General features: G+C 37.1%; 1 protein-coding gene and 2 long non-coding RNA genes across 5 annotated transcripts in view; 2 read left to right on the forward strand and 1 right to left on the reverse strand.

Annotated features, from left to right (window-relative positions):
* The window catches only part of LOC133249758 (uncharacterized), a 475,012-nt gene that overhangs the window by 191,260 nt on the left and 261,172 nt on the right, over window positions 1–22,580 (forward strand). The window lies entirely within an intron of this gene.
* BMP2K (BMP2 inducible kinase) overlaps window positions 1–22,580 on the forward strand; it is a 117,284-nt gene that overhangs the window by 88,206 nt on the left and 6,498 nt on the right. For 2 of the 3 annotated variants that reach the window (XM_061420574.1, XM_061420575.1), the window contains 4 exons: window positions 603–701; window positions 1,501–1,685; window positions 2,442–2,599; window positions 9,004–9,114. In XM_061420574.1, the coding sequence (XP_061276558.1) occupies window positions 603–701; window positions 1,501–1,685; window positions 2,442–2,599; window positions 9,004–9,114 (553 nt within the window). The remainder of the gene's footprint in view (window positions 1–602; window positions 702–1,500; window positions 1,686–2,441; window positions 2,600–9,003; window positions 9,115–22,580) is intronic. The other variant, XM_061420576.1, reaches the window with a different exon arrangement.
* LOC133249756 (uncharacterized) lies at window positions 1,680–22,003 on the reverse strand. The gene is made up of 4 exons (XR_009737086.1): window positions 19,551–22,003; window positions 16,620–16,782; window positions 12,110–12,291; window positions 1,680–1,935 (listed from the first exon to the last, which is right to left on the reverse strand). It is a non-coding gene; the product is annotated as an uncharacterized LOC133249756 (long non-coding RNA).

Consider the following 22,580-nt stretch of genomic DNA (forward strand, 5'->3'; position numbering starts at 1 on the left):
AGGGACATAGAAAAAAATGACCTTGATTTCTGTTTTGTCCTTTGCCTCATCAGAACCTGCAGATTTCTAGTGTCACTAAGCTATTTTAAATTAATGGCTGTTGTTATCATCTTTCTATCATTTCCTGAACTATTTTTGAGCCAATTGTATGCATAACACTTCTTATGGGTGTACTTGTGGTCTGCTCTTGACTGATAGACCCAGAGTGAAGAGGAGTTAAATAGGGGTGCCATTGGATGGCCAGAAGATATCATTGAAGGGGAGACAGAGGAGAGTGGGAATTTACTGTTATAATTCCTGCAGACAAATCACTTCAGGGGTCTTCATCAACTAGTAAATGGGTTTAGGTTTCTTCCAGACATCCTTAAACTGTGCTGGAAATTGCTTTTAGTTGAATCTATTATGTTGCATTGATAATTTTGAAACCAGTTCCAATAAGCAGATGTAAGTTCCAGTCACTTACTGATTATAGGTATTTCACATTAGTGTTTGACTATTGAATACCCAAGTCATTGTTACGGTAGGATCAATACTTCAGAATAAAAGGCTATGGGACAAAAGTGGCATGAGTAATATTACTGAATTTGTTTTTCAAATTGCAGTATCAGCATGCAGTGCAGCAGCAACAGATGCTTCAGCAGCAGTTGTTAGTGCATTCGGTGTATCAGCCACAACCTTCTGCATCACAATATCCTGCAATGGTAAGTGTTACATAACTTTCAGAGGTTGCTTTTGGAGTATACACTCCAGTGTTGGAATTCACAGTGTGAATAGTATTTTCTAGAATTTAATAATTCAGAATTAACTCAAGTTAATTAATGAACGTATATTTTATCAAAGCCAGTTATGTATGCTCAAGCAGTTTTACATTGGGTTGAACCTGGATTTGGCAGATCATAATTGACTGATAGTATTTTTGTCTTATCTCATAGTATAAGGAGATGACTGCTCACCCAGGATATCTTGTCATATGTTCTTTCATTTGACAAATGTCTATTGAATAAAAAAAAGTAAGGAAGGAAGCCCAAAGGAAAATTACATTTGCTTCAGAGAAATAGTTTGACCTTTTTTTATAGCAACCACCATACCAAGTGACTTTAAACTACTGTATTGTTTTTTTCTTAAACTATTTAAAGGAGAATTTTTGAATCCTGCTAGGTGAGCCTAACTTTCCAGTTTCTTAAAAATTGAGGTATAATTGACATAAGATTATGTTAGTTTCAGGTAGATAATGTAATAATTTGTTGTGTGTCTATATTACAGAATGATCACTACAATAAGTCCAGTTAAACAGCTTCTTAAATAGATTTATTTTGCCTTGTTGTAGTGTTCTGCAGAAGCTGCTCCTTCAGATAAAAGTTGATTTTCCAGTTTCTGATTTGTTGCCAGTGTTAAAAGGAAGGAGTGAAGTAAATAGGGGCACTGAAGTAAATAGGTGCACTGCTGATGGTGCTTAGTGCCCTTGGGCGTTGTTTTGTGTGATGGCATGTTTTGTTTCAGATGCAGCAGTACCAGCAGGCTTTCTTGCAGCAGCAGATGCTCGCTCAGCATCCGCAGTCTCAACCACAGGCATCACCAGAGTATCTCACCTCCCCTCAAGAGTTCTCCCCAGCCTTAGTGTCCTACTCTTCGTCACTTCCAGCTCAGGTTGGACCCATGATGGACTCCTCTTATAGTGCCAATAGGCAAGTATTTTTCCACTGAATACAAAGGAAATCATTGTGGGAATGGGTGTTATCATGGAGTTGGAGTCATTTCATCAATTCAAGTGGCTCCTGAATTTGGAGCCCATCTTTTTTTCGAGTTCCCCCTTTTCTCTTACTAGTCCTCTCCTCTGGTCCCTGTGCGTCTCTGTCCTCCTTTCCATTTTCATCTGTTAATTCTGCTAACTGCTATCTGCAGATAAGGCTTAGCAACATCCAGCAGCATTTAAGGCTAAGAAAAGGAAAAGGAAAATTATTGTCAAAAGCAAAGCTATTGTGGTGTCTCAGCACAACCAGGGCATAAAATCACTTTATTAAGTAGTGATTTTAGAGTGGTACTGTTTGTTATGGCAGCTGATTTTCACTTTAAGGTTTATTCACTCTGATAATAATAGTTAATATTTATTGAAGGCTTACTTATTTATGTTCTCTTTGCTTTACATGTGTTAAATCATTTAATCATCTCAGTAACCCTATGAGGTAGATACTGCTTCTTCTGTTTCACAGATGAGGAAGTTGAGACCTACAGAGGTCAAGGAACTTGCCCAAGGGTGAACAGCTAGTGACCTTTATGGAGGTGATTCAAATCCCATGTGGTCCCTCTCCCAATGCATGTCCTTATCTACCACCTCCATCATAATAAAATGATTTGCTTTATCAAGTATTTATAAAGTATGAACCAGGACACTTAAAAGTTTTCAGTTATAATTTTTTTTCGTCTTTTAATTTTTACTCTAGGTCAATTGCTGGTAAAGAGGCAGTTGCAAATATGACAAATCAGAAGAACATCAGTAACCCACCTGATATGTCAGGGTGGAATCCTTTTGGAGAGGACAATTTCTCCAAGTTAACAGAAGAGGAACTGTTGGACAGAGAATTTGACCTTCTCAGATCAAGTAAGGGACACTTGAAGGCTTATTTTGCTTCACAGTAAAATAACAGCTCTGTAATTATTCAGCAAGGCCAAAGACTGTTTTGGGATGGTAAAGAGAAAATTCTTTTTGCGCATTTGAGGGCAAAATTCAGGCCATCTTCTTTTACATATACTATCATACTATCTTGTGTGCACTAGAAATCAGTTGCTTGATGGTAGCTATTAAACCTAAGATTACTGATAATATGTTGATTCCTAACACTTAAATACTGTATATCTTTGAATGTTAATTCAGAAACCTCCAAAAAATGGAAAGTTAATGTTCAAATAAAAAGGGAGACATTAGTATCTTGCCTTACTAATCATTTTGCAGCTCTGTTTTCTTGCACACTCATTAGAAGATTTTGTGGGTCTGAGATGCCCTTTGAAAGTGCCTGAAAGAAAACATGGGCTACTACATTATGTTAATGTTTTGTAATGCCCTTTGAATGAGTGGTGACATAAAAGGGCTGCTTTGTTATCCTGGTATGGCAAAAGTGAAATAAATTCTTTTCCATCTTATATCAGATATCTCAATGTTTTTACTTGCAATCATTGCCTTTTATTAAACTACCTAATACATTTGTCAAACCTCACCGTACATATTTTAGAAATTATTTTTTGGAAAAGAGATATGTGGAGTGTTTTGAGGAGCTTGCGAAACAGTAGTGAAAACTCGCTCCTGAAATTTTAATGATCAGTTCTCTGAGTCTTGGGTGTGTGTGTGCGCATGAGTGCCTGTGCCAAGTGTTTTTCCCCATTTTGCATGTGAAAAGGTCATTAGTTACAGTTCCTAGTTTCTATTTTGTTTTCGGTAGCTGGCCTTATGAGAACATTTATTAGGTGAAGTACTTTGTTTCAAATTGATATATATTTTATGTTAAAGTTTATAAATGCCCTGAATTCATGTAAGAATAGTTGTTTGGAATTTAAATTTGTATTTTACTTATTGGTTATATGATTATGAAAAATTAAATTGATTAAATACAGATATAAAAATGAGTTCTGAGCCTTTAATAAAGGTTTGTTAACTTTGGTAAAACCAATTTACATTTTTTCATTAAAAAAATTATTTTTAAACCACAACATTTTTTGTTTGGCATTTTTCCTACAATTTATGTTGAGTTGGCTAAAAAGCAGGGTTTTTAAAAAAGAAAAGTATCTCTTTCCTTTAGAGAGATGGTAGGGAGATATAGGGGGTAACCAATCATTGTAATTTATAGGATTATTTTTAAAGCAAAAGATAAAATTAAAGTATTCATTTTAATGTATTCTAAGCAGGATAGTAATAAAGGTTTGCTAAATCAGTATTTTCTACTCTTTGGGTGAAAACTCCTGTCCACACTGTTTTAAAAACATCAATCAGTTTATGGAATGGGTAAAGTATTCACATTATTCTATACCTCATAAAAATGTTATTCTAAGCTCCCTAGAATTTATGATAACACCACGTGTTAGTTACTTTGCACAGGCAGGAATGGCATACAGGTATATACTTCATAAAAATTGGATTTAGCTTGTAAAACTCTTAACCAGCTAAATATTTGCTTTCAAACTTAAAGGTCTGCTCACATGTGTAATTTGTGTTTGTATTTGTATACATGTGTATGCCAAAGAGAGAGTTCACTGCAGTATTAGTTATGAAAAGACATTAGGTTCCAAATGAAAGTGCAGGAGGAACTTTATCTAAAGGTCAGACTTGGAAACAACTCAGCCATTTGGAAAACCGCCTAGATGGTTCCTGAGCTATTGAACTCATTGTCACAAGGATGATTTACTTAAGTTAGCACATAGCAGCAGAAAGCATGAATTCTGATACCTGGCCGTGCCATTTAACTGGGTGTAACTCTGTAAAGTTACTTAACTGCTGTTCACTTGCTCATTTCTAAACTGGTTATAATGATGCTTATCTCATAGGGTTGTCAAGAAGGTTCAATAGTCTGCACTCCATAAATGCCACTTCCACTTTTTTTACCTTCTGTGTAAGTCTTTGGGGTCTTATTTCTGAGGTTATTTTTCTATAAAAAGCATATAAAATTATATCTAAGCTGTCAGGTTTCTCAGCTGGCAATTAAAAAAACAAATGGAAGGGGTTTTGTGGGCAAACATGTCAACAGCAGAAGTGATTTATGACAGCATGGAAAGAGATTGACTACTCCAGGCAAGAATATTGGAGTGTGTTGCCGTTCCCTTCTCCAGGGGATCTTCCCAGCCCAGGGATCTAACCTAGGTCTTCTGCATTGCAGACAGATTTTTTACCAACTGAGCCACCAGGGAAGCTTCTAATAATTGATAGGCACAGTAATGGGCTTCAAAAAAAGTGAAATGTCTTTAATAAAGTTTATGAAGAAATCAGTAATGTATAGAATATAGTTTAGAAAGATTTCCTCCTGCATTTGACTTAATTGTAAAGCTGAGTCATCGTTAGCACTCCTTTCACTCACAAGCAATAAGGTATCTAAGATTTGATCTACTTGATAAGATATAAATTACACAGATGGATCTCTTCTAGAACCTTGAGTTTCAATACACTAATGGTGTAGTGGAAAATGATTGTTGGTCATTACTGGTTGGTTCCTCTGTCTCTATCAACATTTTCCAAATTGAAGAAATAAATTACCAATGAATGTGAAATGCCAAATTTATCTTTTTTATCAGCACAGATATTTATCAACAAATTTTCAAAGTCTTTTTAAAGATTTTTTATATTTGGCTTATGAAAGCTTTCCAGTGAGAAACTGAATACTTTTATGTTTGGACCTTAAAAATACTGGCATTGCCCATATAATGATTGTTCAGAATAAAACATTGCCATTTGAAGTTTTATTTTTAAAATAGTATGTGGTTATTTATTTTAAAAAAAAAGAAAAAAGATGTACTGTCTAGGAAATACTCTACTTGTATTTTGCAGGCAGTAATTCTAAAATTTTGAGATGTTACAATTCTAAGATATTCATAATTGGTTATTTAAAAACCCGTTTTTTAATCATTTTTAAGAAAACAGTGGAATCCACCTGGCCAAGGGAGTTAACATAAAATATGAGTCAAAATCTTCTTGCTTTTGCTTTCAGTATAACAGTATTTATGGTTTGGGATTTTTAACCTGTTCCTATTTAAGACCAAAATATTACATTGAAATTAAGCATTATTAATAAAGCTAGTCTCAATATTTTTTTTAAATTTAAACTTGTATTTTTCATGGTCTTTTGTATCAAAACATTCAGATTCATATGTTAACTTTAGAAATCTAATTGTCATAATCTTTAATACATTAAGCACTAATTAGAATATGGGTGTTTGCTTTGGGAAAATTTAACTTGCCTTTGAATAGTCGTGTAGCTCTACACATTAATTACAAGTAATACTTGATGATATATTTTCTTGTTTATGGATTTATTGTTTATTTCTGTTTAAAATTGCATCAAAATAACTAAAAGGAAGAGTCGAAAAAACTAAAGTCTGTGGCTCCTTTGCGTATTCTACTGAATGTGCGTTTTTTTTCTCTGACTGAAGCCACAGTATGAAGTAGATATTAGTATCAGTATATAAAGTTAGTTTGTGGTAAAACATTACCTCTCACCATTTTAACCTGATTCAGACCTATTGCTGTTCTTTTAGGGCAGAATAACAGAACTTTTCAGGCATATTAGAATGGTGTCAAAGTATCAGATGATGACTCTACTTTTAAATGTTATTCTTTAACCTTTTGGCTGTTCAAGCCATTATCCATCCATATAAGCTGTTGAATTAACTTTTTAGAGTATATTCATTTTTCTGATGATATTATGGAATATAATTTGATTCTAAAATTTTAAAATTGTCTATTTTTGCCATCTGTATCTATTAAAATTCTTGAAAAAATGCTGTCTTCATTCAGCACAAATATTTTGGGAAGGCAGGAAGAGGTAAGTTACAAATCAAGCTTAAGTTTAACTCTAATGAAAAGAAAACAATTCAGAAAAAGAAAACAAAAGTTCTTTGAAAATGGAGCTTAAATACATTTTAGGGGTGACTGTATTTGAAAAGTAACTCTACATACCATTTCATTAGTTTTTATTTATACATAGTTGTGCCCTGGGATTCAGATTATCATGTGAACTTTAGAAATCTAAATGATTAAAAAAAAACAATCCTTCTTGGAAAAATTTATCCTATTTTGTGGAACAATGAGAACATGATTCACTTGATAGTGAGTTTATTCTGCTTCCTGTTTTGAAATAATTGGATACATGAACTTTGTACAGAACAGTATCTTCACATTTTTAATTGTGGGGACCCCATATATAAAAAAATATTACTCCTATATGGTAGCCTTTATATTTTTTTCATTGTACAAACAGCATTTGTTACTGATTTCCTGAATTAAGGATACAATGACTATTTTGAAAAAGAACATCTAAATTGAATTTTCATTGCTTTCTATTTCTATATTGGATTTGAAAATAACCTCTTGAGTTTTGAAAGTTTTATTTGTACATAAATCAGTTGTCAGGTTTGTTGCCTTAAAATATTAGTGTTTCATTCAAAATTTTAAGTAAAAATTTAAACAACCTGAAGTTTCATGTGTATATTAATAGACTTAGTTTTAGCCATAAAACTGATAATTATATCATAAAGGTGTTCCAAGGGTCAGTTGTCCATAGCAATAATTAAGTATTTTCAAAATACCTTAGACTTTAGGGCCTTGTCTTCTCAAACCTGCACTCTCTGGACCAGCAGTGTCCTGGCATCTGGGAGCCTGTTAAATTGAGAATCTCAAGATCCATTGCAGAACCACCCTGTCTGATCTGCATTTTAACAACTCCCCAGGTGTTTAGAATGCACATTAAATTTGAGAAGCACTGTCCTAAGAGATTGCTGCTTTAACTTGGGGCTTTTTACCTCACTCTGCAGTTAATAGTCTTTTTAGAGAAGTCTAATTCGATCTGGATTTCCCCTCCCCTCCTGCCATCCCTTAGAACTCACATGAAATCAGCATAGTTTACCCATTGTGTGTGTGTGTGTGCGCATGTGTGCGGACGATTAGTCCTGGCTGACTCTGCAACTCCATGGACTGTAGCCCACCAGGTTCCTCTGTCCATGGAATTTTCCAGGCAAGAATACCAGAGTGGATTGCTGTTTGCTTCTCCAGGGGATCTTCCCGACCCAGGGATCGAATCCATGTCTCCTGCTTCTCCTGCATTGGCAGGCAGATTCTTTACTGTTGAGCCACCTGGCCTGGGAAGAAGCCAGTTTACCCACAGAATTCCTCAAACATGAAAAGAATAGTCCTGGGAATGCTTAAAATATCTGTAAGGGTAGAATGGATCTGATTATCAGGAATCAGAGGATAAAGAGACATTTTACAGAAATCCAGAAGTTGTCAACTGATAAAGTGCCTGGGTTGTGCAGAGTTTAAGGGCAGGGAAAAATAATCACTACTAGGGAATCAGGATACACTAAATCTTCACACATACCAGACCTGCTTCTACCTTTGAGCCTCTGCTCTGGCACTTTCTCTGCCGGTCTCTTCTTTCCCAGGAATCCACTTCCACCTCCTGGGAATCTTTTCTCACCAGGCACCTGTTGGCATCACTCCATTCACTCTATTTATTACTGCAACCTGTGCCTGCTCCCTTATTTCCTTTTATCGTGCTCTACATATTTCTCTCTCACTTTGTTTTTAAGTCTGTATTCTTCGTGTTTCTTTCTTATTAGTCGTTCTTCCATGCTAGCATGTAACCTCCATGAGGGCAGGAGTCTTCTTTTTGTTTGCTGTTGTATGCCCATGCTCTAGAACAGTGCCTGGCACATACTAGATGCTCAACTATTTATTGAATGGAAAAAATGAATTCTGTTAAGTCTTTTAATTTAGTAGAGAAATGTCTATATATTTGTATGTATGAGGATGGTTTAACCAAGTAATATGAGAAATGAACAGTAACACAAATTAACATACAGTGAATTATATTTTATTGCTATTGAAAAATATGATTTATCTCTTTTATGAATAAATGTTTTTTTTCTGTGTGTATTTTTAGAGAAAGTTTGCCAAATATGTCTTTGTTTAATAATTGGGGTTTAACTTCAGACCTAATATGTTACAAGTTAAAATATAACTGTTGTTTAAATAAGTCAACCTAAGTTATTTGTTAGGTTAATTATATTTAGTGAAATCTAGCACTGTGATTATTTTGTTAAACTTGCCTTTGTAGAAACAGATACGTATTTAAACTCAGGACTACCCCCTGATACTTAAACAAATGAACTTTGAATCTCATATTTTTCAAGAAGGCTGTTGCTTTGTTTAATTTTCACTTTTATTTGTACTGTGTGCCACTTTTTTTAAAATTTAAAGATCATTTTGTTTTTATTTTATTTTTTGTTTTGTTCATCTTATTTTTGCAGACAGGCTCGAGGAAAGAGCAGCCTCAGATAAGAATGTAGAGCCACTTTCTGCTCCATATAACCATCCTCCAGAGGATCCTTTTGGTTCTGTTCCTTTCATTTCCCACTCAGGCAAGTTACATATGGAACATCATCACTATCATTAAAAAGAACACACAAGAACAACAGTAGTAACAAAGGCAAAAACCCTTATTATAAAGTCGAAGTCGAAATCAGATGTTAGTTACAGAAAACAGAACAGAAAATTATTTTAGCCTCTAGCTATCCTAGTTTTCCTAATGTTTTTTCCACTGGGTTATTTAATATGTGCCTTTTGCTGACACCTAAAAATGCTGATTTGGGTAGTAGAATATTAACTATTTCTTTCTACCTTTATCATTGGATACTGTTTTCATGCATGAAACTATCTCCACTTTTATATACTTGAAATACTTTTAAAGACATTTTTATACTTAGCTTTTGCTTAAAAATCCCATTTTCCTAGTTGATACATGCTCTCTTGTAGCTGCATTTTAAAAGTATTAGTGATTTTCTGTTTGTCACAACTTGTAACAAATTACCTATTCTTTTCTTCTTATTCCTTCTTTGATTTCAATCCAGAATTTAAATATTGTTATTATTCACCATTTAAGAATACTTGTAATAATATTTTCAAAGTGATTGCCTGGTTAACACTGTTGAAAATACAAGGATGGAATAGGATCCCACTTTGGCATAAATGGATTTGTGTGTATGCTTACATTATAGTGGAAAAACTGAGTTTAATCTTAGAGAAAGGAAGTGCAGTAGAAGAAATCACGCTTTACCAGAAGGTAAAGATTTTGTTTAATGTATTCATGGTAATTGTTGACCATGTTCTTTGGTTCTGTTTTGTTTATTTCTCACTCAGGCAAGTTACATATGTGACTTCATCACAGCCATTTAGAAAAATTCATATAAGAGAGAGCAATAACAAAAGAAAAATGTGAATATAAAACCAAAATAAGATATAGGTGTTCAGGATTTCTGATAATGCACCAAGGCAGTGTTACGGCCTTTCAGATTTGGTTATCCAGAACACAACACAGTAACTAAGAGTGTTTCCTGGAGGGTTTCTTAATCTTATATTGGGGATGATAGTAGATACTTGATGAGATTATTGAAAGGATTAAATGAGAGCATGTTTATAGAAAACACAAAGTTCCTCAGTGTTGGTTGCTGTTGTGGCTGTTGTTATTGGTGTGTTATTAAATAGTATTTTTACTACTTACTACTGAATTCCAAAATCTTAGTGTTCAGTAAGTTTTGTAGCTGCTATCCAGCTAGTAGTAGTACAGAGTTCCAATAATAATAAGCTAATTAACTACTGAATGAAATCTTTTCATAAAGTGTAGACCCAGGTTATGAAGCTGCTCCTCCACCAAGGACAGTTTTAACAGTGCCATTTCTATTTTTATTAAAGCATTCACTACCAGTATTCAGTACTGTATACATATATACATATCTGTTAAAAGCATGGTATTTGTTCCTGGTCTTGAAATGCACCCAGCTTTCCTTCTCCCTGAGACATGGTTGTTAGTTTGTATACTAACATGGGATGTGTGACTCTGTGAGTTACAGCTTGGACTATCTCATTTTAATAAACACCCTCAACTTCTGAAACATACAGAGTTTGAACAGTTCTGTCAATGAAATTCTAGGTTTCTTGTGTTGCATTTCATTTTTAATTAGGTTTGGTGAACTTCCCTTACTCTCCCTAACCTTAACCTACCTCTTGGATCTTGTTATCTAATATGAAGTTAAATTGAATTTAAGGATGGGAAAGTTCACATGGTATATAGCAAATACTTACTGAAACATAAATTATTACAGATTGTCAGTCCAAATGCTGGATCATTATATAAGCCATGATGAAGTGTATCATTTATACCTTTAGAGTCTAGTGATTCTTTTTTTTTTTAAGTTTTTTCCTTGAAATTGTTGTTGTTGTTCAGTCACTCATTCATGTCTGACTTTGTGACCCCATGGACTGCAGCACGCCAGGCTTTCCTATCCATCATCAGCTCCTGGAGCTTGCTCAAACTCATGTCCATCTGGTCGGTGATGCCATCCAACCATTTCATCCTCTGTCATCCCCTTCTCCTCCTACCTTCAATCTTTTCCCAGCATCAGGGTCTTTTCTAATGAGTCAGATCTTTGCATCAGGTGGCCAAAGTACTGGAGCTTTAGCATCAGTCCTTCCAATGGATAGTCAGGATTGATTTCCTTTAGGACTGACTGGTTTGATCTCCTTGCAGTCCAAGGGACTCTCAAGAGTCTGCTCCAACAGCACAGTTCAAAACCATCAATTCTTCAGCACTCAGCCTTCTTTATGGTCCAACTCTCATATCCATACATGACCACTGGAAAAACCATAGCTTTGACGAGACGGACCTTTATTGGCAAAGTAATGTCTCTGCTTTTTAATATGCTGTCTGTTTGTCATAGCTTTTCTTCCAAGGAGCAAGTGTCTTTTAATTTCATGGCTGATGCTCTTAATTTCTCCACATATGAATATGAGTTATGAAGTTATTCTATAATGAATAAGTATGAACAACTTTTAAGAAATCAAGCACAGTCTTTAATTTTGAGCACTTCCTTGGAATGCTCCCTACCTTCAGGTTCTAACTAGAACTTGTAGATTCTACTGATTCTTGAAGATCAAGAATTTTCTTCTTCTAGAGTGTCAGCAGTGGTTACTATTGTTGAATCCTACTGTATACACACAGTGGAAACTGAGGCTCTGAAGCGGGGGCAAGTGACTTGCCTAAGGTCAGATAGTTTATAATCCAGCTCTGTCTGATGCTAAACTCTGTTCTGTAAAAATAGCAAAATGAAACTGTTGCATGACTTTTTTTTTTTTTTAACCAGTGTTCAGTATATATTCTGTTCTGTGTGAATTGTTACACTTGTAGATGAGTTTTTGATGTACTGTGGAAAGAAGTGAACTCCATGTCCTAATCTCCACCATCTTGATTTCCCAAGTGTCGAGTGTCTTGTTCTAAATAAAAACCTACAGTAAGAGGAGTAACATAATAGAAATGTCAGTTCTATGGCATTTTTAATCTGGCTGGCAAATATTACCCACCTCTAGTATGATTCTCTTCTTATACTCAGGCCTTGTTGCTTGGCTCGTGTTCTGAGAAATTGTACAGATTTTGATAAAACCTTCTAATCCAGTAATCCTTGGGTCTGGTGGGATAAATTGCTGAGAAATGATGGCAGGCAGTATGCTTCCAATTCCAAGTCTTACAGCCCCTCCTTTATACCCTAAATGATGAGACAACAGAAGGCATGTAATTACAATAGCAGTTTCAAGCCATTCATCCTCTATAATCCGATAGCAAGGAAAAGAACATCAAAATTTTCTTGAAACTGGAAGCTTCTTATATGATTAAAAAGTACCACCTGCTTTATAAGTAAAAGAACTGTCCTCTCGAAGATGGAAACCTGATTAAAAGAGTGGTAACATGAATGGTAAGATGCAAATATTCCCCTCTCCTCACACTGTTTTGGACGTATTCTAAATATTTTAAGTTTTTAAAATTATTCATATATATATAGGCAGTTTTATATATAAACTATATATATAAAATACATATATTCGTTTATATATAAAATATATATATTTATATATAAAAAATATATATTAGTTTATATATAAAACTAAAGACACAGTTTATGTAAAGGTTCATTTATGTGATTTAGGAATACATTTGCAATATTTATTTAAAATAGTGTGGCATTGGGACTTTCCTAGCAGTCCAGTGGGTTAAAACTTCGCACTTCCAATGCAAGGGGTGTGGGTTTGATCCCTGGTTGAGGACCTAAGATCCCACATGTCATGTGGCTCAGTCAAGAAATTAAAGAAAAAAAAAAAATTATATATATATATATATATAATGTATATATAGTGTGGCATTAACTAGGAGTTCATTCTTTATATAAATTATTTGTTTTAAAAATACTAATAAACTGTATGAAAGTCTATGAAAATTGAGAAATTTTAGCTTTTGAGTTTGGAATCCTCTTTTGGACACTGAAAGACCATGATGTCTTTGAAATTTTAATACCTAGAAATATCTTTTTATGAAAATTCAAGCTTGGAATAGATGAATTCATGTTCTTAAATTCATTTGTTTAGGTAAGCTTGTTTTCCAGAATCTTTTAATAGTTTTTACCTTGTTCAGTCATTTTCCAGATCACTAGAATCAGATTAGTATGTGTTTTTCACAACTGTTGGCTTAGATGGTAAAGAATCTGCCTGCAATGTGGGAGACCTGGATTCAATCCCTGGGTTAGGAAGATCCCCTGGAGAAGGGAATGGCAACCCACTCCAGTATTCTTGCCTGGAAAATTCCATGGACAGAAGAGCCTGGCAGGCTATGGTCCATGGGGTTGCAAAGAGTCTGATTCAACTGAGCAACTTAACACACTTTCGCAACTGTTTAAATGAATGATAAGTTCCTTGAAGTTAGGAATTAATCATATCTTTGCATGCTGTATAATACCTTGTTGAATGAATTCACTATTGAAGTGTACTTTGGTAATCTAATATAAACTTTCTATCACATACCCTAATATTTGAGTTTTCACTAGATAAGATGGATTTTATAAATGTTTAGCTCTATCAGGTAAGTTCCATTATTACCTTTATTTCCTCATTCCGTATGTGAGGAAGTTGAGACTTTTTTGGATGTCTGTCTTCCATGGATTTTGTAAAGTTGTATGTGCTTTCATTTGTTGATAAAGCCTTATAGTATTTCTAGAACTTAACCCTATGGTGAGTGAAAGTCACTCAGTTGTGTCCAACTCCTTGTGAACCCATGGACAATATAGTCCATGGAATTCTCCAGGCCAGAATACTGGAGTGGGTAACCGTTCTCTTCTCCAGGGGATCTTCCCAACCCAGGGATCAAACCCAGGTCTGCCACATTGCAGGCAGATTCTTTGGCATCTGAGCCACCAGGGAAGCCCGAGAATACTGGAATGGGTAGCCTGTCCCTTCTCCAGGGGATCTTCCTGACCCAGGAATCAAACCAGGGTCTCCTGCATTTCAGGTAGATTCTTTACCAGCAGAACCACCAGGGAAGCCCTGTATGATTAAGATATTTATGATAGTGTTCAACAAACACTGTTTGCTGAAATAGAAGCAATATCATTCTCATTCTGTTAGTTTTTTGTTTCTTTTTTAAAAATGTTCAGGCATAGGTTTGTAAAGGGGGATACAAAAGAAACGTAAGGCAAGCCTGTGGTTATGTTTTGAAAGGGGTCGGTTCTAAGCTGTACTGAATGTTTGCTGGTGATGATATTCTCCTGGTAGTTTATAGGATTTACAGAAGAGAGTTTTAGATTAGTGTCATCGGCCTTAAACTTGGACAGGTCATTCAGCTTTTCTCTAATTTCAAATTACTTTTGTGTTAAAAGAGATTGGACTTGTCTTTAAAAATCTCTTCTTGTTTTTTTGATTTCAACATATAGTTGAAATTATGAAACAGGATTAAGATCACCAAAAGAAAGAAACAAGAAGAGAAACGAGAAAGCCAGGGAATGAGCATTGGTTGGTAACGTGGCGTATCTTCAAAATGGTAGGAAGTCATGACAGTAAGCTGACATAGAAAGCAAGGGGAACATTTTTGAAGACGTGGTTCATAAGGCTGAAGGGGAAAGATTGTAGCAGAGCTAGCTTACAGAGCATTTTCACCCTAATGTTACTGTGGGAGCTTAAATGGTGGGGAGTTAAGAGAATGTGTGAAAACCCCTCGGCACTTCATTCGCACTCAGGACAGTATTAGTTACTATCTTCTCTGATTGGTTTCTCAGGACCGTTAGCAGTGTGTGGTAGGTACTCCATACTCATGAAATGATGGTGTAAGCCAGCACAATAAGACAGCCCTCTACTGAGCGCCTGCAATGTGCCGGCACTGTTGCAAGCTCTTCACCTGTACTCTCGCTTTAATCTCTGCTGCAGTTCCCTAAGGCGGACACTACTGCTGTCCCTACTTTACAGACGAGGAAACTGAAACAATAAGTCATACCTGACTCCAAATGAGAACTCGAGTCATCAAATGACACTTTGATGAAGGGAGGGAAGTATGCTGTATATTTTGATATGGGCAGTTGCCAAATGGTTAATTTGGTATTTAACTTACTTAGTAAATACTTGTTATTTTATGCATAGTACTAAATAATTGAAGCACGGTTTGTTAGCTTTGAATTACTGTTTTGACATTTCATACAGAGATGCATAATTAAGCCATAAAGCAGTGAGAATTTATGTGTCAGTAGGCACTGATTCTGTTGATACTTCGGTGACTTCCATGGTTTTTTTTCCCCCAATACATGGATGGAATTTCCCCGAGGAGACAAGTTCATATGCCACATGAGAGTTTAACTTCATAGAGTCACTGCTGCTCTTCATACTTTACCTGTATCTGCACTGTCTGTCTTAGTCACTCACCCTCTTTTCAGGATTGGGCTCCAGTCAGATTTTAGATGGTTCCAGTAATCAAACCCAACCTCAAAAGATGAGGATTACTCAAAAAGCTGAAATTTTTACAGTTTGTAGTTCCAAGGCACAAAGTGGAGAAAAAAGTACCTTGACTGGAAGCCAGCAAATCTACTATATTTAGTTTAAGCAAAGAAGACTGTGCTACTCAGAGCCCAAAATAAAAATTAGTCAGTATATGACATTTTACAGTGTATTACTGATATCAGTTAATGAAGAAGAATGTAACTGAGATGTGATATTGAACACATTGTAGACATTTGTTTATGCTTTAAATACATGTTCCTGGTGGTTATTAAAAATACTGTAACTCCCCTTCTTCCTACCTGAAAACCAGCCATTTTTACATTAATCATACAAATCTCAGTAAATAAAGGGATTATTAGGATTTGGGATATATTGAATTATAAAGCAACATATTTAGGCTGTCCTTTTGGGAAATTAACTTAAGCAGTGGAATAATCCTGATTTAAATTTTATAGCAAATCAAATGTGTAATATTTGCTCTAACAACTTGGAAAAAGCAATCTGGCACCAAGAACAAGCAGTAGGAATATCTGAATTTTTTTAATTACAGGAATATGTTTAGGCAAAGAAATGGGTTGAAAAAGTTGATGGCACTCAGCTATAAGTTACATTTTAAAGTACTGTAAATTGTACAGTTGGTAACCAATTTTATAACTTGGTAATTCTTATTTTGAGTCTTTTGTGCCTGTGGAACAGGACTAAAAGTCTTAGAATATATTGAAATGATTTAAAAAAAATTTTATTGGAGTGTATTTGAGTTACAGTGTTGTGTTACTTTCTGCTGCACAGCAAAGTGAATCGTTACACGTGTACATACATCTACTGTTTTTTAGATTTTCCCATAAAGACCATTACAGAGTATTGAGTAGAGTTTCCTGTGCTATACAGTAAGATTTTATTAGTTATTTATTTTATATATAGTAGTGTGAATATGTCGATCCCAATCTCTCATGTATCTCTCCCTCCTTTAATTTCCATTTCTTTCTCAGTTTTTTTTTATCGTTTTGCATCAAAGAGAGGACAATTAAGTAGATGGCTGTTGTTACAGAGAGTAAAACCTTACCTGGGATGGTTGAAACTTGAAGCTTTGGAATTTACCTTTTCCCTAGCAAGGGGTGGTGCAGAGCAGTGACCACTTGTGTTTAACTTTGGGCTTCATGATGCTTAGTATTTGCGTTGCTCTTAGGATGCTGGCAGAGAGGCCTGTTGCTGCTCTTGTCTCCACACTAGGTTATGAAGGAATGGAAGGATGAAGAAGCAGAGAAACATTTCAGCAGGGTCAGGGTGGGTTATGATCATATGGGAGGAAAAAGGAATTTGGAAAATATTTTTGATTGCTTGTTTTAGTTTTGTGAAGAGGTGACAATAAAAGAAATAAAACCAGTCTGTCTACACCAACCAGAAATTTCCCCAGTTGCCCATACTTTGCAGAAATGTAACCTGAAGCCATAAAGGCAGTATAGATCATTGCATGTGTCTTTTCATGTTCTTTTTGAAAGCATTCCTTTCAATTTCCTATATTGTGCTCTTAACTATAGCTATTTAAAAACCAGAGATAATGTTTCCAGGATCCGAAATGTACCCTTGTGGTGTGTGAATATACATTTGTTTGCCTGGTGATTTGTTTGGACCTGAGTCACTCTTGAATTATCCATAGAATTGCACCCTCTTGTATCTTCTCCCTGTTCTTCCCTCTCATTTAGGTCTGTCTTCAACCATTGAGTCCAGAAAAGTAGGTGGGAAGTTGGAGTATGATGTGTGAGATTATTGAGTTTGGCCTTGTCCTGGAGATGGCAGTTAAACACTTTAGTGCTTTTGTGTCAGGCACTATTTTAAGTCCTTACTTTACAGTAGTCCTATAAACAGAGCCTGTTATTACTGTATTATTCTCTTGTAATATGATAATATGTGTTCCCTCGGGAACAGACCAGAGGATTTAGCTCTGGTCTTAGTAGTTAACAGTTAACCTGGTAACTAGGTTAACTTTATTAGCTGTGTATTAAACATGCATAAGGAAGGAATAACAGTAAATCACTAAATTGAAATTATTAGTAAAAACATGCTTCCCAGCCCCGCTTCCCTGGTGGGTCAGAGGTTAAAGTGTCTGCCTGCAATGTGGGAGACTTGGGTTCAATCCCTGGGTTGGGAAGATCCCCTGGAGAAGGAAACGGCAACCCACTCCAGTATTCTTGCCTGGAGAATCCCATGGACGGAGGAGCCTGGTTCGGACACGACTGAGCTACTTCACTTTCACTTCAATTTCATAGTTCTATTTAAAATCCAGAATAACTAGAAACAACCTAGAGGTTCATTCTATAGGTTTATAGTTAAATGTTATACAATATTTTATTACATCTCTATCAGAATTACTAATGGACTATATCGAAACCTGTAAAGATGCTTTAAAAATGGTAAGTGGAAATCCCCACAAATTTATATCTATACTGATAGTTTAAAAAGTAGATCTGTATAGCGCTTTACAACAAAGAAATACACAGTCTGTATTAATACAACTTTGCTGCTGCTGCTAAGTCACTTCAGTCGTGTCCCACTCTGTGCGACCCCATAGACGGCAGCCCACCAGGCTCCCCCGTCCCTGGGATTCTCCAGGCAAGAACACTGGAGTGGGTTGCCATTTCCTTCTCCAATGCATAAAAGTGAAAAGTCAAAGTGAAGTCGCTCAGTCGTGTCAGACTCTCACCGACCCCATGGACTGCAGCCTACCAGGTTCCTCCGCCCATTGGATTTTCTAGGCAAGAGTACTGGAGTGGGGTGCCATTGAGAAGCTGACAAAAGGCAGAGTAGGAAGTAGGTGACAAATGTGTTTTGGAAAGCAGTGTTGACAATTTGGGTAAAGGAAACAATTTAGAAGACTAGAGTTAATGTAAGAGTACCCAAAGAAGGTAAGTTGGAGGACCTCTGTCCTGTGTTAAATGTTCCAGAAGACTTCTAGGAACAGAACTCTGTGCCCTAGAGATGGAAAATTTTCCAGGGGAATTAACAGAGCAGCATTTTCCCTGAGTGCTTTGTGCAGAATTGTATATAAAGGTTAATAGGTGTTAACGTGTAAACAAAAGTGTTCGTAGTGAAGGAAGTTGGGGAAACTAGGTTTCATTAAGTCACATTCTTTTGTGTACGACTCGTCCGCACCTTTGGTTTGATGAGCACTTTGCAGATGAGTGGTGGGGGGGGGTTACATTATAAATGTACACTCAGTTGCTTGAGACCACAGAACTGTTAGGTTCTTATGGGAATAGCATTCTGCAGAAGACACTTTAGGGAAGATATTGGACTGTCCCTGGAGGTGTCCATGAGCAGGAATGAGGGGTGTGTGTTGTGGCTCTGGTGGGCAAGTCGCCTGAGGAGTAATATGTTAGCATGTCTCTTAGAGGGACTATCTCACTAAAGATAGTGAGGGATGGTTGCAAGTCTTTGCCATTACGTTTTTGCTTTGAGATAAAAATTCATGGAAATAAATGCTCTGGCTAATCTAAAAGCAAGCTTTCTTTTTAATATCAGAAGTCTGCTATATGGAGAAGTCAAGTGAGAATCCTCATTTGACTCGATTTTAATCTGTTAGGATTTAAGATAAGCTTATTATGAATATGTAAAGATACAGCATATAGCTCTTGGCTGGTTTCAGGGAACTGGCAGATGAATAATGCATGAAGATTATATTTGTGTTTAAGTATAACTGATGGAAATCTCCGCATCTTCTCTCCCCCTCACTGCTCAGCCCCACTAGGCTTCCTCCCCATTCCCCATTTCAAGGCTGTCAACAACCTTTGTGAGCTGACTAGAGCCAGCGGCCATTTCCATCCTCAGTTTGTTGGGCCTCTTTGCATCACCCAGCCCTGTTGTCAGTTCCCTCCCCTGGGAACACTCTCCTCTCTTCAGCTTAGGCGACATGGCACTCAGCTGGCTGTGGTCCTCCTCTCTGGCACTTTCCTGTTTGCATTGCAGGTTCCTCTATTGACTTCTGAAAGTTTTATACCTGAGTGATGGATCCCTTTTCCTCTTGTACTCTCTTCATCAGCGATTTCCTTCAGACTTGTGCCTTTCTCTGTACAGTGATGACTCCCGAGTCTATTTTCTCCAGCCAGAAACTAATCATGGTGCTCAAGCCACAGATACTGTGCTCACACTCAGATGTCTCACAGATACTTCAAACTTTGTGTCCAGACCAAATTCTCCTCTACTTCCCAGTGTATTCTTGACTCTCTTCTGTATTAAAGGCATTGCCATCCATCCAGAGTTTTCCGCCCCAGTCTCTGATTCTGCCACTTGTGTTTTCCCTGCCACCATAACTTCTAACTTGGTGTTAGTGGCTCAGTTGCATCTGACTCTTTGTGACATCATGGACTGTAGCCCGCCAGGCTGCTCTGTCCATGGAATTCCCTAGGCAAGAATACCGGAGTGTGTTGCCATTTCCTTCTCCAGAGGATCTTCCTGACCAAGGGATTGAACCTGGGTCTCCTGCATTTCAGGCAGATTCTTTACTGTCTGAGCCATCAGGGAAACCCAACTTCTAACTTAAATGACAGTTTCCTCTCCTTGATTGGTACTTTTGCAGCCACCCGCTTCAGTCTTTTTTCTATATGGTATTCACTTAATCTTTTTGAGATCTAAATCTGATCATTGCACTTTAAATAATTCATGACAGTTCCCTACTACACACTGAATTTAGAACAAAACCCAGATTTCTTATCATGGCCTTAGAGGGACCCTCATGATCTGGTCCTTTCCCCTTTCTTTCCCTCCTCATCTTGAGTAGTATCACCTTTGTTCACTGTGCCCTGAGCACACTGGTGTATTTTCAGTCCTTCAAATATGCCAGCCACCGTCTTTCTTGACTTGGTCTTCACACATGCCGTAGCTGTTACTTGGAGCACCTCTTTGCCTGCGCTTTGTGTGGCCGGCTTCTCACATAACTGTCTTAACTGTCATCTTCTTAGGGAGGCCTTGGGCAACTGTCCAGACTAGCTTCATGCACCCTTGCCCCCTGCCCCATGACTTAACACCTCTGCTCTATTATTTCAGAGTGCTAGTCACAGTTTAGGTTTCTTTATACTCGCTGAAATTCTTGAAGGCAGGGACCAAGTTTATTTTATTCACCAGTGTTATGCTCAGTATATATCATATAGTAAAGGGCTTCCCTGGTGGCTCAGTGGTTAAGAATCCCCCTGCCAATGCAGGAGACATGGGTTTGATCCCTGGGTCAGGAAAATCCCCTGGAGAAGGAAATGGGAGCCCACTTCAGTATTCTTGCCCAGAAAATTCCATGGACAGAGAGGAGCCTGGCAGCCTATGGTCCATGGGGTCGCAGAGAGTGGGACATGACTTAGCGACTAAATAACCAACTACCCTATAGAATGTTTCGTTGAATCAAAAAAATGTGACTGGATTCGAAGCTAAGAACTCTGAACCTGAAGTTTCTTTTTCTATGTAGCTTTCTTGATTGTATCCTGAATGTATTTGATGTATGTCTGTAGCTGTGAGCTTACAGTAGTTACTTGTTTTGCTTAACATATATTGATTGGTTCAGCACAGCATTAGGGAATGATCTATGAGGTAAATGATAAATAGGCCTGTGTCTAAAGTAAGTGCTACAATTAAGGCTTGTACGAGGTTCATCAGGACCACCAAATATGGGTGTTTTTCGAGGGGTGCCTCAAAAGGGCTCTGACATGGGCTAGGTTTTAGAACACAGCCAGGCACGCTGGGCAAGTCAGGTGGGAGTGGAGTGCTAGAAGGGCGTTCACGCCAAGGGCCAGTATTATGTGTGAGAGGCTAAAGTAGCATGGTGCTCCTTGATCCCCAGCTCTATTCGTTTCCTTGGTTTTTGAGAGTAAACCTTAACAGTTTAGGTAGCAAGAGCCCCAAAACCCTTGTCCACAGCTATTCCGTTTCTGAATTTGAGCAGGGAGAGTTTTGGTGTGGCTATAATGAGGAATACCCATGGGAGACATCAGGGTTTGAGGCTCATGGTGTCGGAGGACAGAAGCCAGGTAGAGAAGGGCCTCTGTGTTGGGCTGCGGGTGGAGACTTTAGAGAGACACCGAAGGGTTTTCAGCAGTAGCCACGTGATGAGTACTTCGGCAAGGTCATTCTGGTGACAGTGTAGAGGATCTGCTTTGAGGGATATGGGACTGGAGGCAGGCAGGCAAGTTGAGAGCCTGAGGAGTTGGTAAGTGAAGATAAGGAGAGGGTGGGTGGGATGCACAGCTGGTGGAGGGAGAAGAGGGACCAGATCCTTGAGATTTTAAAAACACTGGTGGAAGGGGAAGATGGTTTCCAGATTTCTGCTAGTTTGCAGAATTTGGTAGACGGAGATATTATTCATTACTTTAGAGGGAACTGGTGAGGAGCACATTTTAAGAGAAAAGATTAACTCTCTTGAAATTACTGAGTTTAAAGTAATGGTAGAAATATATATATATATATATATATATATATATATATATAAAAGAGTATTAGGTGACTAGGGTAGGTGAGTATGTATGGTAACTATTAGAGATCCAGTCATCATGGTACAAACGTTGATTAACATACAAGTAGTTAGGACCCAGGGCAGGACATACAGAGGGAGAAAGGCAGTCAAGGTTAGGACCCTGCGGAGCATCTGTGTTTAAGGAGATGTTTGTGAAAGGGAAGTTGCTAACAAATTTGAACAAGAGGGAATAGTCAGAGAGGTAGGAAGACAACAGTGCTGACTTTCAAAGAGAAGGAAATAACGCAGAGGTGTCCTGTGCCATGGGGACCACCATTTAATCATGGGAGAGTAGTAGCCCATCCATCATAAGGTATTTCGTTTTCATGACTGAAGACTACTTCCAAGCCTAGCTAATTGTCTTGAAAATATCTGATGTTAGAGGGGAAGGGATGAATGGATATGTAATTGGATCAATTCAAATTGTTTCCTACTTCTGGAAAATCAGTACACCCGTGTATTGGGAGGGCCATATATTTTCATATGAACTAACACACTCTATCTTTACTATGTATGTGCATGTGGTGAAATTGG

This window comes from Bos javanicus, chromosome 6, assembly GCF_032452875.1.
Source record: "Bos javanicus breed banteng chromosome 6, ARS-OSU_banteng_1.0, whole genome shotgun sequence".
Classification (NCBI taxonomy): Eukaryota; Metazoa; Chordata; class Mammalia; order Artiodactyla; family Bovidae; genus Bos; species Bos javanicus.